The 14,246-nt window shown below is 32.7% G+C and overlaps 1 protein-coding gene across 7 annotated transcripts in view; it reads left to right on the top strand.

Annotated features, from left to right (window-relative positions):
* The window catches only part of Orc4 (origin recognition complex subunit 4), an 80,499-nt gene extending 67,673 nt beyond the window's left edge, over window positions 1-12,826 (top strand). For 6 of the 7 annotated variants that reach the window (XM_047547396.1, XM_047547394.1, XM_047547392.1 and 3 more), the window contains exons 9-14: window positions 391-564; window positions 5,370-5,456; window positions 9,532-9,640; window positions 10,374-10,469; window positions 10,554-10,621; window positions 12,381-12,826. In XM_047547396.1, coding sequence (XP_047403352.1) covers window positions 391-564; window positions 5,370-5,456; window positions 9,532-9,640; window positions 10,374-10,469; window positions 10,554-10,621; window positions 12,381-12,569 — 723 coding nt within the window. In that variant the 3' untranslated portion in view covers window positions 12,570-12,826. The remainder of the gene's footprint in view (window positions 1-390; window positions 565-5,369; window positions 5,457-9,531; window positions 9,641-10,373; window positions 10,470-10,553; window positions 10,622-12,380) is intronic. The other variant, XM_047547397.1, reaches the window with a different exon arrangement.
* The last annotated feature ends 1,420 nt before the right edge of the window (window positions 12,827-14,246 follow it).

The raw sequence follows: 14,246 nt of genomic DNA, 5'->3' as shown, positions 1-14,246 counted from the left end.
TATGAATGGTAGTAAATCTCACTGCATTTTTTTATCTCAATTATGTATCTGAACTTTTCATAGAATGTTTAGAATTCCTTATTGAAACACTTGATGTTACTGTGGCATATAGCTAGCTATTCAGTAATAGTCATGAATTTTTATTTAGCATCATTGTAGGTCTTGGAGTGTTACACATCTGAGAGTACCGTTGGAAGAAGGCACAGCATCACCAAGCCTGCCAATGCCTAGAAGGGGATTATTTAGTTTCCATTAATTTTTTTTAAATGCTTAACTATCTATACAGAATAAGTATTGCTAAAGTATAGATTAAAATACACTTGTACCTCTAACATGGGTGTAATGTTTTTATAAATAGGCGTCTTACAGGGATTTCTGTTTGCTTTTAAGGACATTTTGGAACTCTTAGAAAAAAGAGTGAAGTCACGATTTTCTCACCGGCAGATACACTTAATGAATTCATTTGGTTTTCCACAGTATGTAAAAATATTTAAAGAACAGTTATTACTACCTGAAGAATTTTCAGATAAGCATTTTGCTGAGAAGTGGAATGAGAATGTTCAGGTAACTTAAAAGCAGTAATGTTAAAATAATTTGTGTGTCTTGGTATATGAACAGTAATGTTAAAATAGTTTATGTGTCTTGGTATATGATTTAAAGCAATTAAAATTACAAATTTTAAAAATTTATAAATTAACAGAGCTTCTAATGCTACTCTGATGACTGGAAGAATGCAAATTATATGCATTCTTTTCTTCTCATGAAAAGCAATTGAAATGTCATTGTCTCCTGCATTCATTCCTGTTTTGCAAAAGAATTGCACATTTGAGCTTTAGCACTTAATGTCAGTAGTTAGTTTCAAGTTAACTTTCAGTCAAGTTTTTGTTTCATCTCTATCTGGTGTGTTTTAAACGATTTTATTAGTGAATTTACATAATTAAATATTTAGTGTCCATATTATACAACTTTAGCAAAATACTGTGTTCATATTCCTTCCTATTCTATGCTAATGTTTTTGTTTCAAATTTTCATATACAACTTCAATTTTTGTCTCATTGGTTTATTAAGAAGCAATCCAAGCTGATTTACCTCTCTTCTACACTGGTAAATTTCTTTGTAGAGTCCTTGGAACCCTGAGCATCTTTGATACAAAGGTCCAGGTGTTGTTTTAACACCTTGTTGAACCTTATAAACTCTAAATTTACCTGACTTAAACTGAATAGCCTCACTTAGTTAAATCATTGTTATATCATCTTAAGACTATCATCAGTTTAATTTTATGTCGACTAGAAGTTTCAGTTACCAGAGAGAAGAGAAGGGAGTGTGTTAAGTGGCTGTTTAAAACCATAAAAAAAAATTGTTATTTTTAATAGTTCCTTCATGGTACAATCTTTGAAAAGTATACATCCAATAAGAGTGGGAAATATTAGAGTCCTTGGTTCTAAAAGAATTGGGAAAAATTGATCTATAATACTAAATTCAACTGAATAATGACAACTAGGTTTCTGATTAGAATTATGCTTTCTGTAATTCATTAGCTCTGAAAATATTGGTTCATGTTAAAGCAATTATTTTAGATAATATTTCTTTTACTGTAGTCTTAAATTTCAATGCCATAATTAAGAATTTTGTATTTATTTGCTCTTAAAGTTCACTACAAAATTTAATTATTATAGAAAAATACATGGTAAAAAGTAGAAATTTCCTTTCTATCCCTGTCTGGTTTTTTACTACAGTGTATTTATAACATTGTAGACTTTATTAACCTTATTTTACTTATTCAAACTTTGTTCCCATTCATAATTCCCCAATATTTTTCCTGATGCAGCTATACATAATTGTATGTAGAATAGCTGATTTTAATCTTAAAATTCAAACATTGTGCCTTGATAAATTAGGTGGGTCCAACTCTCCATTCCACTTTAATCTTGCCTGGAACTCAGATCATTCTGTTAAATTAGCTCAGGCAGTGTTGATACTGTTTCTAATTGTAGGACTTAATTCTACAGGAACCTTTATTTAGGTACTCCCACATTGTTGGTTGGTCTGGAATAAATCCAACATTTGGATCTCCAGCCTTTAAAGTCATTTTTCAGGTTCTCACAGACTTTCATTTTCTACAACTTCTGAATTGTTTGTCTTCTTCCAACAATGTGTTTTTTAAAAGAAAATACTTTCATAGTATTTAAATATGTGTGTGCTTTCCCAGGTTTTCCTTTGGTGATTGTGTAACCCAAACTGCACCGTATGTATCCTCACCCACCCATCTTTCTGTCTTTCCTAGCTACTTTACGTTCTGAGTGTCTTGAAGTGGATGTAGTCTGACCTGTGTCTGTGGTTTCTGAGTCCTCAGATTCAACCACAGACAGAAAAGTTTGAAGTTGGGGGAATCACACTTTACTGCACATGTACAGAACTTTATTTCTTGTTAGCTAAACAATGCAGTATGAAAAATATTTACATAGCATTTACATTATATTGAATACTGTAAGTAATCTAGAGATGACTTAAAGTATACAGGAATGTACGTAGATAATATACAAGTATTATACCATTTTATATGAGAAACCTGAGCATCCTTCTATTTTGGTTGTCTGTGGGATGTCCATAACCCAGTCTCCTGCAGATATGAAGGGAGGACTGAGTATAAACAAGGAGGAGGAGGATGGGGGTTACTGGCGAAGCCCATCTTCCAGATGCCTTTGAAAATAGTAACCATGTCGTAGTAGGGTTACTTAATCCTAGTTTTTTGGTCTTTTGTTACAGACCCTGTATTCCCAAAACTTAGGGGTCCTTGGTAGGTACCATTGTCTTATCTTTTTGAAAGTCTTGCATTTTAGTCTCATAAAATAGAACTAGCACCACTAGAGGTGTGTTTTTTTGTAATTATTGATGAGTATTTGTACGTTTTGTGTTTCATAATTCTAGTTTTTTTCCCATACTTCAATCCTCTTATGCCATTTTCATTTGATATACTAATAAATTTCCCTAGAAAAAAATCTCTCAACACCATAGCCAGAGTCCCTGCCCCATTGGGGCTGGCAGCAGGGAAGGCTACAGTAAGGGAACTTTCCTTTCTGTCACTGGTGACTGTCTACTAGGTTTTTAAATTGCAAGTTTAAATTAAAAGAAATATGTAATATTTCTTAAATAATAAAGAAATGTTTTCAGTATGAGATTAAACTTAGGCATACTGCTTAATTTAAAGGTTCATTTTATTGCTACCTCAAGTGAATCATTAGGTCAGTAGAGTAGACTACATCTCAGCATGGCAATGTAAGAGGAATTCCTAGGAAAGAGCATTTAAAAGAACTATAGTTCTTCTCAAGGGAAATTCCCCAAAATACTATAGCTACATTCAAGTGGTTGTTGATAATAGTCTTATCATCAAATAATTTGTTGTTTGAATAAAGATTGGATTTAGAAAATTAAAATATGAAAAGTTAAGCTTTTTTTTTCTTGCAATGGCTCACATATAGATGTTGTAAACTTCTTTTAAAAACAGAATAGAGTAATTATGGAAAGAAGATGATAGCTTTCAAAAAGGAGAGTTTAGAATAAGAGCACTAAAATTATAGAGGCAAAATTTGGAAGGCAGAGTACAGATAACCCTTTGTAAAAACGTCAAAAAAAAAAAAAGGCAAATATGCTTTTTTTAAAATAATTGAATTTTTACAAAGTGTCTTCCATCGGTTATGTTCGTCTCAGATGATTTTTTTTTAGTTTTTCTAAGTGTTCTAATTGTACCACATAAACCATACAAGTGATTCGATAAGAAGAAAAATTCCAGAAGCCAAGACTATACATTGCCTATTCTAATTAGCTACTTATTTCTTAAATTTTTAACATATACTCAATTCTGAAGATTGTGGGGAAAAAACTAAAAATTTTACATACATATATATGTAATATATATACACACATATAATACATATATAGCTATTTTATGTTTATCCTTTATACTTCCAAAAGATATTTGGTCTTATGTATGGAAGATCTGTAAGAACAAGAACCCCCTTGAAAAAGAAAATTATAAACAACTGAAAGGGAATGGGAGCTTTAACTACCATAATCCCTTCACTAAAGGCATGAAATTTCATTTTAGTAGACTAGAACTTATTCTTAATGTCTGAATCTTCTTACAGTGGAAAAGTAAAAACATGCAGTTAAAACTCTAGCAAACAATAGTAATACTTAATTTTCTGCCCCCACCCTTTTTAATATAAGAGGGAAAAATCCTTATTCCATCGCACAGGATTTCGGGAAAAAAACTGCCAATCTTCCCTACACCTTTATCTCTTCCACCTCTGAGGCTGCTCTCTTTCCATCCCATTTTTTCTTCAGTGCCAACTGTTCTACACCTTCCACTGAATCCTACTTCATGAAGTTGCTTGACTTCTTTTAAGTTCCATGCCCAGAGGTACTGTTGGTCTCCAAATTTCTAAAACCATTAGCCTCTTCTCAAAAATCCAACTCAATTCGATTTTGTAAAATAGTTTACATTATGAATCACCACTTCCCTCTCAAAGTTTTCTTCCTGTTTTTTAGATCACTGTTTTTCTGGGTTCTCTTCCACTTCTTAGTATGTAACTCACTTTTTTTGCTCTCTCTTGCATCGGCTACTTAAGTTGATTACATCTCACTATATTCACAGGCACTTCTGTCCCCCACAACTCATCTTTGATTTTTTTCTTCCTCCCTTCAAACCTTTCCTTCTCTTCTTACCAGTTGATTCTCCATAAGAGCATCTCTTCTGGAAATGTCATAATTCTCTTTTTCCTTTATACCACTTTGTTAAGCCTCTTTGCGTCAGGTATGGACATTTGCAGTTGCCTCTAATTAGACATTTTTCTTTTTCTTTTTCTCTTTTTTCTTTCCTTACTATCCATTTACAAATAACTGAAACTTAGGAGTATGGGATAACACATTTTCTGTCAAAGTGCTGTAATCTCTTTGCATTACTAATGCTGTCCCTGTAACTGGAGTTCTCTTTCCTATATGGTCTCCTCTGTTGAGTAAGCATGATTATAGTGCTTTTTCCTTGTTTTCCCAAGTACAGTAACTATTATTCTCTCACTTTGTACTGAATTTTGTTCACTCCACTAGTATGACTGTATAGTTCCCCTTACTAGATTAGAATTTGGGGAGGGGAGCAAGGATTGTTTTCTTCTTGTGTTTCTTGAGGTGGTTTCAAGGGATAAGAAAATGAGTAGGATGGAAATTTGATTTAGGTTTTACTGTTTTACAACTAATGTCTAAAAGTGAATAAACATCAAATAGTTAACGTTACCTGGACAAATGAGGCAAAGGATTGTATTTAGTTTTACAATTACTTCATCATTCCTTAATTTTAATATTTTTTTCCTTAGTGTCTCTCAGAAGATAGAAGTGTGAGAGAAGTTCTACAAAGACATTTTAATATCAGCAAAAACCTGCGGTCCTTACATACTCTATTGGTTTGTGTGTTTTTTTTTAATTGTTTTAAATGATACATAAATATTATATGTATTAATGGGGTTATCTTATAATGTTTTGATAACATGTATAAATTGTGTCATGTTACTATTCTCTTAAACATTATCTCCTCAATTATCATTTTGTTGAAAACTTTCAAAATAATTCTTCTAGCTTTTTGAATGTAACAAACATTATTACCATTGTAGTCACCCTACAGAGCATGGCACACCAGACCTTTTTGCTCCTATTTAACTGTAACTTAGTACCCTTTAAACAACCTTCCTCTCCCCTCTACTTCTTCCAGTCTCTGGTAACCACCATTTTACTCTCCACTTCTATAAGATCAACTTTTTTATACTCCAAATGAGTAAGATTGTGCCTGGCTTATTTCACTTAACCTAGTCATCTCCAGTTCCTTCCTTGCTTTTATGACATTTTATAGTTTCCATTGTGTGTAAGTAACAGATTTTTTGTATACATTCAACAATTAATGGACCCTTTTAGGTTGTTTCCATTTCTTGGCTATTGTGAGCAATACTGTAATAAAAATAGAAGTTCAGATGTCTCTTCAACATACTGATTTCATTTCCTTTGAACATATACCCAGTAGTGGAATTGCTAGATCATATAGTATTTTTAATGTTTTGAAGCACCTCTGTGCTGGTTTTCATAAATGCTGTTTAATTTGCATTCCACCAGCAATGTATGAAAGTTGTAATTTAAATTTAGATGGGATTTGGTTAAGCCTATATAAATAAATTTTTGGACAATTGACATTTTTTCTTTTTGCATTCAGTGTTCTAGCCCTAAATGGAGGACTTTCATCAGCGTTTTCTAATTCCACAAAACAAATCCTATACATATTTAAAGCATTTAATACCTAAGTGTTTACTTTGCTTTGGAGCTGTTGTAAATGATAGATTTAAATTTTGGTTTCAGCCTCTTTATTTATCGTTAGTGTATAGAAATGTGATATATGTAATATTCAATAGTATATATGTATAAATGTTGATCTATGATCTTGCTGAGTCTAACTTACTCTAGGGAGTTTTTAAAAAATGATTCCTTGGGATTTTCTATGCAATCACTTTCCATAAATAGAGACAGTTTTTATTTTTTCCTTTTCAATTTGTATGATTTCTATTTCTTTTCTTGCCGTATTGCAGTTGTTAGAACTCCTACCATTGTGTTGAGTAAGAGTAGTGAGAGTAGACATCCTTCCTTATTCCCAGTCTTAAGAAGAAAACATTCAGTCTTTTACTATTATATGTGATATTAGCTATAAATTTTTAAATACATGCTCACTATCAAATTTAATTAATTATTCTATAATCCTAATTTGCTAAGAGTTTTATGAATGGATCTTGGATTTTGTCAAATGGTGGATTAGATGATATTGATCATACAGTTTCTCTTTAGCTGTTGGTACATTAGATTACATCGATTTTTTTTTTTTTTTTTTTTTTTTTTTATTGTTGAACCAGTTTATATACCTGGCATAAATTCGATTTGGTTATGGTCTTTCACTAAAGTGTATTGTGTCTTAACCTTAAACAAGGTCACTATCAGTACACAACTACTTAATTGTTCTGAAAGTTAAAGAACTTATTTCACTAAGAGTATTTGTGAAATACTCTGCTATTTCTAGAAAATTATCTACAGCAGATCCTTTTAAGGAGAAAATTATTTTCTCGGTCACTTTCAATAATAATAGAATAATAATAACAGCAGCAACCATTTATTGCTTAGCACATCTGCCAGGTAATACTATTGCTTTTCCTACATTATGTCTAAATTTTACAATAATCTTATTCTTTATCCTTAGATGTTTATTTTTGCCTTTAAAGAAATTGAGGCTCCAAGAGTTTAAACAGCTTGCCCACAGCTAGTAGGTGGCAAAGTCAGAACTTAACCCAAGGCTCTCTGGCTATAAGCTTATATCTTTTATTATGTGATTCTACCATGTTTATTTATAATTTCTCCTTTCCCATTCCTGTTTTTATTCACAAAATTTTTCTTTTTTCCTATAAATTTTCCCCAATTGGTTAATTCCCCTGTCATTTTTAGCAATGGGGCTATCATGAAGAAATTTGTGGCTATGTAGGTATTAGATATAGATGGATGGATGGATACCCCATTATGGGAAAATATTTCTGCCCCAGTATTGTCAACATCAACCATTGTTCTGCCAGTTTCCTATTATCTATTTTTAATTCATAGCAATGCATGTGAGTTACTTCTGATATGGTTAGATCATCATTTTATTATCTCTGTCTTAACTGCAAGCTCTTTTTGTATTATGGATCTACAGTGTCTCTAGTAACCAGGGAAATGCAGGTAAAGGCTACAAGTAAATTTTCTTTTTTGCCATTCTGGCGAGTGTTAAAGCAATAGTGTTGGTAATTATTAAAACTTATTGTTGCTTGTAATGTATCGGGTACTTTGAAAAACATTTGGCAAATTAGGTTCTTGGGGAAACTCAGATGCATAAGGAGATGTATAAGATTGTTTGTTGCACCTTAGATTTCCATCAATAGGAAATGAATAATTGTGGGCATATACATTGGAATATAAAGAAAAATTACTAGAATTGACACCTTGACATGGATAAATTTTCATAATTAAATGTTCATTGGAGAGTGAGTTTTGAAAGTACACATTATTTACATAAAATTTGAAAATGACGCTTGTCTGGGGAATACACATACATATAGTATGGGTATAAAGATATACGTGGATATTTTATGTGGTGAGGTAGAGAGTCAGGAGGAGACAGAGGCTTCACTCTGTAAAATTATATTTCTTAAAGTGGGAAAGTAGTCTTAAGTCTTACATTATTCTCTGTTGCTTCTTTGTATATTAAAACATATTTCAGGGGCTAAGGTAGCTTAGTGGTAGAACACTTGCCTAGCACATGTGAGGCAGTAGGTTTGATCCTCAGCACCACATAAAAATAAACAAAGGTATTGTGTTTAAAAAAAAAAAAATGACACTTCATAACAAAGGCAGTGGGGGGACTGGAGAGAAAGGGAAGGAGATATTGGTAGCCTAGGTTCCACCCAGTAGCAGAATGAACTGCAGGGATTGCTTATCTCTGTTTAAACTAAGATACTTATACCATGATTATGGTGAATGTGAAAGTTTCTAGCCTAAGTATGTCTGAAATATTGCATGGTACATACTTACACTATGAAACTATTCATCATTGATTTCATATACAAATTTAACCATAGGTTGAAGTTTTCTTTCTTTTTTTTGCAGTACTAGAGATTGAACATAGGGGGGCTCTATCACTTAACTACATCCTTAGCCCTTTTTATTTTTTATTTTGAGACATGGTCTAAGTTGCCCAGGGTGACCTCAAACTTGCAATACTTCTGCCCTCAGCTTCCAGAGTCACTGAGATTACATGCATGTGCCACCATGCCCAACTATGTTGTGTATTTTTATATGCTAAATCTGCTAACCCTAAACATCTCAACTTTTATGAGAAAAACAAGTAATTAAAGAAAAAAGAAATAGGTATTAGGGAACTTTAGTCCAGGATTTGTGTTCATTTGGGGGAAGTTAAATGAAAAATACATGAGAATTGGACTTCACTTTCAAGCAGAGTTGTTTGTAAGGGTATACATTTTACTTTTTGTTTTGTTCTTGTTTTTGTACAATCAAATATAAGACGTAACTTCTATATATCTTACATTAACCTTCACTAGTTGATTGGGGGAATTAATAAAAGGTATAGATCTGCTTTTATGGTTTATGTTGAGGTTTTGATTAGTATTCTTATTTTGTTTCTTTTCCTTGTCCTACTTTTTAAGTGTTCTTCTTTTGAAGAGTAAGTCATAAGTGGGAGGTGGTAGAGGAATGTAGCAAACAATTTTTTAGGCTTTACATTTATAAAGGTGTGTGACATTGATTGAAATACTATATTTTAATAGAGCTAAATTTGAGAATATTTGTCCAGGTCTTCATGTTTACTCTCCCATAAGAATAAACTATACAAATTTAGCAGCTTTGTTCAGTAATACCTTAAAAATGCTAAAGTAATTGGTTTTCTGATTCACATTTCCCTAGATGCTGGCTTTAACTCGAGTAACAGTATCCCATCCATTTTTGACTGCAGCAGATTTAATGGAGGCAAACCAACTTTGTAGCATGGATTCTAAAGCAAATATTGTACATGGTGAGAAGCCTGTTTTATTAGTCATTTAGGGGTTTTTTATTGTAGTTTTTAAAAGTTTGTGTTTAAATATATTTTTCAAAATTATAATTAACATTGTTCATAGCACATAATTTACAGAATACTTTAATATACAGACAGCCTTTAACTCAGTCCTTTTACAAGGTTATCACTTTAATTTGACACAGTCTGCCTCCCTTGTCACACTGGAAATCCAGATAATATACTGTATTACTGAGGTTCTTATTTCACCAAGTAGCATTGAAGAACATTCATTGGCATTTAAGTCATTTTGTGTTCATTATCCCTTTTAAAAATTCAGTGAGCATTTTTCTTTCTTGGGGGAGGGAGCATACACACACAATTTTGAATATTGTTTTGAGGAGTTTGGGGATTCTCTGAATAAATCTCATTCAAGGGCCTTTTGTGATTTAAAATCTCATAATAATCACAGTTTCTATTTATTGTTTACTTTGAATGCTTGATGTATTGTCTCATGACAACTCTTAAGTTTAGAAAGATTCTTACTTTGCAGATGCAAAAAAACAATTCAGGGAGGTAAAATGATTTAAGTTTATGTAGATAATAGTGATTTAAACACATCTGAAGCTAGGAGTGACCTTGCCTCCATCCTTCAAAACCATGATTTTTCACTATACTTACACTTTGGAGATAGTTGTCTCAATCTTACATATTATTGAACTACAACTTACAATATGTTTCCCTTTTCCTATAGGTCTATCAGTCTTGGAAATCTGTCTTATAATAGCAATGAAACATTTGAATGACATCTATGAAGAGGAGCCCTTTAATTTTCAAATGGTCTATAATGGTGAGATGAGACTTTGGTACTTTCTTTTTGACTTTCTCCTGATGCTTATTTGAAGATATTAATGTTTTCTTGCTCTCTCTTCAGAATTTCAGAAGTTTGTTCAAAGAAAGGCCCATTCTGTTTATAATTTTGAGAAACCTGTTGTCATGAAGGTAAGAGTTGGTTTATTGTTGTTTTTCTGCAGACAGGTAACATTTTTTAGATACGGTTTGATTATATAGATTTAATATTGCCCTTTCATCAAGTTTTAAACTTTTGCTATTTACTCTAGGATTTTTTTTCCAGACAAAAATTACCCAAAAATGCAATATTCAAATTACTCTGAAGGCAATCAGTTTTACAGTTTGTGGAAGTATGCTGCCCTCTGCTGTCTGTTATTAGCATTTGCGTCCTACCAATGAGCTGTTCATTAGTCTATCAAACACATCAAATATAATACCTGTCCCTTTTCAACCTGAGTTGGCTTTATAATCTCAACAGCATAAGGAGACAAAAATGCAGACTAAGGCCATTAAGAAGCGTACAGGACAAAATCCTATTGGCTGGTGGACATATATAGAAAGTTTTATGTAGGGGGTAGGTAAGGCATGATTTTAAAATTCAGAAGCTTTTGGACCCCTGTATTCTTCTGCATCTGTAATAGTCTGAATTTTGTTTCTTATAGAACTTTTAAAAAGTGAGTATAGAGAGTTGCCATTTCTTCAGAGAAAGAAGAAAAGTATTTAGCATGCTGCAGGTCCGAATTTTTTCTAACTCCATATCTAATAGTTGTGGTTGTGAACATTATGAAAAGTAGAAATGTTACCAGAGCATTTGAATTGTTATGGATAATTTACAGCAGCTCATTTCTATGTTTTAAATAAGGTTGTATTTTGCTGCTTAGAAAAATCGTAAATTTCAGTTTTGTTCAATCCCAACATCTGCAGCATCCAGTATTTTCTCATTTTCAGAAATAAAAGGTGCCCGAATTTTTTCTCTTTTCATCAAAAGAATTTTATGATAGAGAATATATTCCCATGATATTTTTAACTGTGAACTGTATGACTGTAATGCTCAAGAATCTAATTTGGTGTTTTAACTATTTAATGATTAGCACAACATAATTTAATGGGTTTTTAATACAAATTTAGAAAAGACAGTAATATATGAATATTAGAAGCAAGAGGAAGCAGACAGTGAAGAGCTCCATAAAGGTCAGGAAGATGAATTTGGAAGAGAACTTATTAACATGTGTGACAGTCTCAATGACACTCTTTAAAGAATGTCCGTGTCTGTACCATTCTTCAGAATCTTAAATTACAGGAACAGCTAAATAGTCCTGGTACACTCATAGGACTTTCCTGCCTCCTGCTTTATTACAGTTGTGTTTAACTTTTATACAGCAAAGTCTTACAGATGCAAAAATAAAATACAAATGCAAATTTGAGTAAGCTAGGTAATCAAGTTTTACCATATTCTTACACTTTTATAGATAAGAGAACTGGGAAACCCCTTGTTAATTAAAATACCAGAGGAAGGGGTGTGGATGTAGCTCAATGATAAGAGTGGGTTAGCATGTGTGAAGCCCGGTGTTCAATCTCTAGCACCAAAAAAAAGCACAGAAGGAACTATTATATAGAATGAGGTTAGGAACAAAACCATATTGTGAAGACTGAGTTAAAATTTGCCTTGTTTACACTCAAAACCATAGGGACAGGTAACTGCATTGTTACACTGTTCATCATGGTGATACGAAGTTTTATGGAGTTGATAATAACTTTGTTTTTTGTTAATGCTTTTGATTTTTTTTTTTCCTGGTGTTGGTGTTTTTTTCTGGCACTGGATTCCATGATGCACCACACCCTGTTTTCTGGGCTAACTTTTGTTACTTTCTTCCCTTGTTCAACCTAAACTATTTGTTTCATCTTTCAGGCATTTGAACACTTACAACAATTAGAATTAATAAAGCCTTTGGAAAGAACTTCAGCAAATTCACAGAGAGAATACCAGCTGATGAAATTGCTTTTGGATAATACTCAAATTATGAATGCTCTGCAGAAATACCCCAACTGTCCTACAGATGTTAGGCAGTGGGCAACATCCTCACTAAGCTGGTTATGAATATGGCCAGCGATTAGTTTCAGCATTTCAGGCATACTTCTCCAAAGAACTGAAAGCTGTTTTCCTTTTAACAAGAAAGGTTATTATGTTCCTTTATATTTATAAACATTTTTGTATTTATGGACAACTGCTGAATGTGTCATGTCTTGGCTGTGTCCTGTCTTTGAATCATGAATATTTTTGTGATTTTTAATTCCAGCAATCAATTTAGATTGTCCTATAAGCAGTACAAAAGAATAAAATGTGACTACTATAAGGATCAGACCAGATGGTTATTTAACATTTGTTAAGTAGCTGTGGTTCATTTGAAGAGTTCATTCCTGCCAAGTAGCCTAATATTTTTACAAATTTTAAAAGCAGTAAAGAAACATAAGAATTGATGTGTAATAAGTCACCTTTTTGGTTCCAGTAGGAGTGCTGCTTTTTTTTTTTTTTTTTTTTTTTTTTTTTATTTCTGTACATGTGCAAATTTTGGATTCCATCCAGACCCCAGGTCCTCTAGTTCAGGAAACTGACAAATTTAGCCAGAGAATGATTCACTTGGAAGAAAAAAGCCAAGGAGCTTGAACATTTCTTTTCTCAACTTCTAAAATGTGGTACCATCTACATCAGAATTCCTCGTAGGAGTTTTTTTAATGTACTATCTTGGACCTGCTATAGTCCAAGGGAATAAGAATCTGCCTGTTGAACAAGTGCCTTCAGAGATTTATGGAAAGTTACTCTTACAAATATTGGACAGTTTTTGGCAGCTGTTAGCTGAATATTTATTTCAAAAAGTAGAATGTCAGTCAAAGCATTGCCTTACAGATTTAAGAATCCAGGAACTAACACAGGTTTATGTTTAAAATGAAATGTAATAAGCACTCAGTGAGTACTAGTAATTTCATTTGTTCAAGAATATTTGCTTCCATATCTTGTCATGGGAAAATGTTTGTAAAAGACATTCCCTATCCTTTTGTAGTGTATAACCATTTAACTGTTAGAAGCCCTATGGAGATGCAGGTACTGTTATTTACAGATTAGGAAACTGACAATAGTGGCAGTGTCCAGAATCATACAGGTTGGGAATAGCTGGCAGATCCTCCTGGAGTTCAGCTCACATTCTGATTGACACCAATTCCCATTTTACAGTGGGTTCCTTAGCCAGTTGTTAAAAGTATGCTCTAATGAACAGTTTCTCTGGATTTTAGGAAGAGTGGAATATATGATAAAAGTTAGCACTTCTGTAGTTATAACCTCTTCTTTACATACACAGACTTTCCCTTTTAGGTCTTCAGATCTCTCATTTACTTTTCAGCAATGTCTCATTAAGACTAAGGCTTGCATACTGGTTCTGTGCCATAGTCTGTGCATTTTTAGAGGCTCTTTTGCCAAAATACTTAAAACATAGTAGCCTTACTATTATTACTAGAGGGAAGAATTTTGAGCTTTAATTTTCCTTTAAAAAATTTTTTAACTATGTTAAGAAAGTACTGTCCACCTTAAAGAGTGAGCCTAATGAAAAGATGTGAGCATTGCTAATTTTTATTAGGTTATAATGCCACTTGAAAGCTGAGAGCCCTCATGTGCTTTCCTGGCTATATAAAAACTATAGTAGATCCACCATCAACGAGGTACAGGGTTAAAAACTAGGATGCAATCAGTGATTGCAGTAAAATACAACAGTTATAAAGCAAA

Source organism: Sciurus carolinensis, chromosome 3, assembly GCF_902686445.1.
Source record: "Sciurus carolinensis chromosome 3, mSciCar1.2, whole genome shotgun sequence".
Taxonomy (NCBI): Eukaryota; Metazoa; Chordata; class Mammalia; order Rodentia; family Sciuridae; genus Sciurus; species Sciurus carolinensis.
Note: the sequence above shows the minus strand (reverse complement) of the source record. Positions and strands in the feature narration are given on the sequence as shown.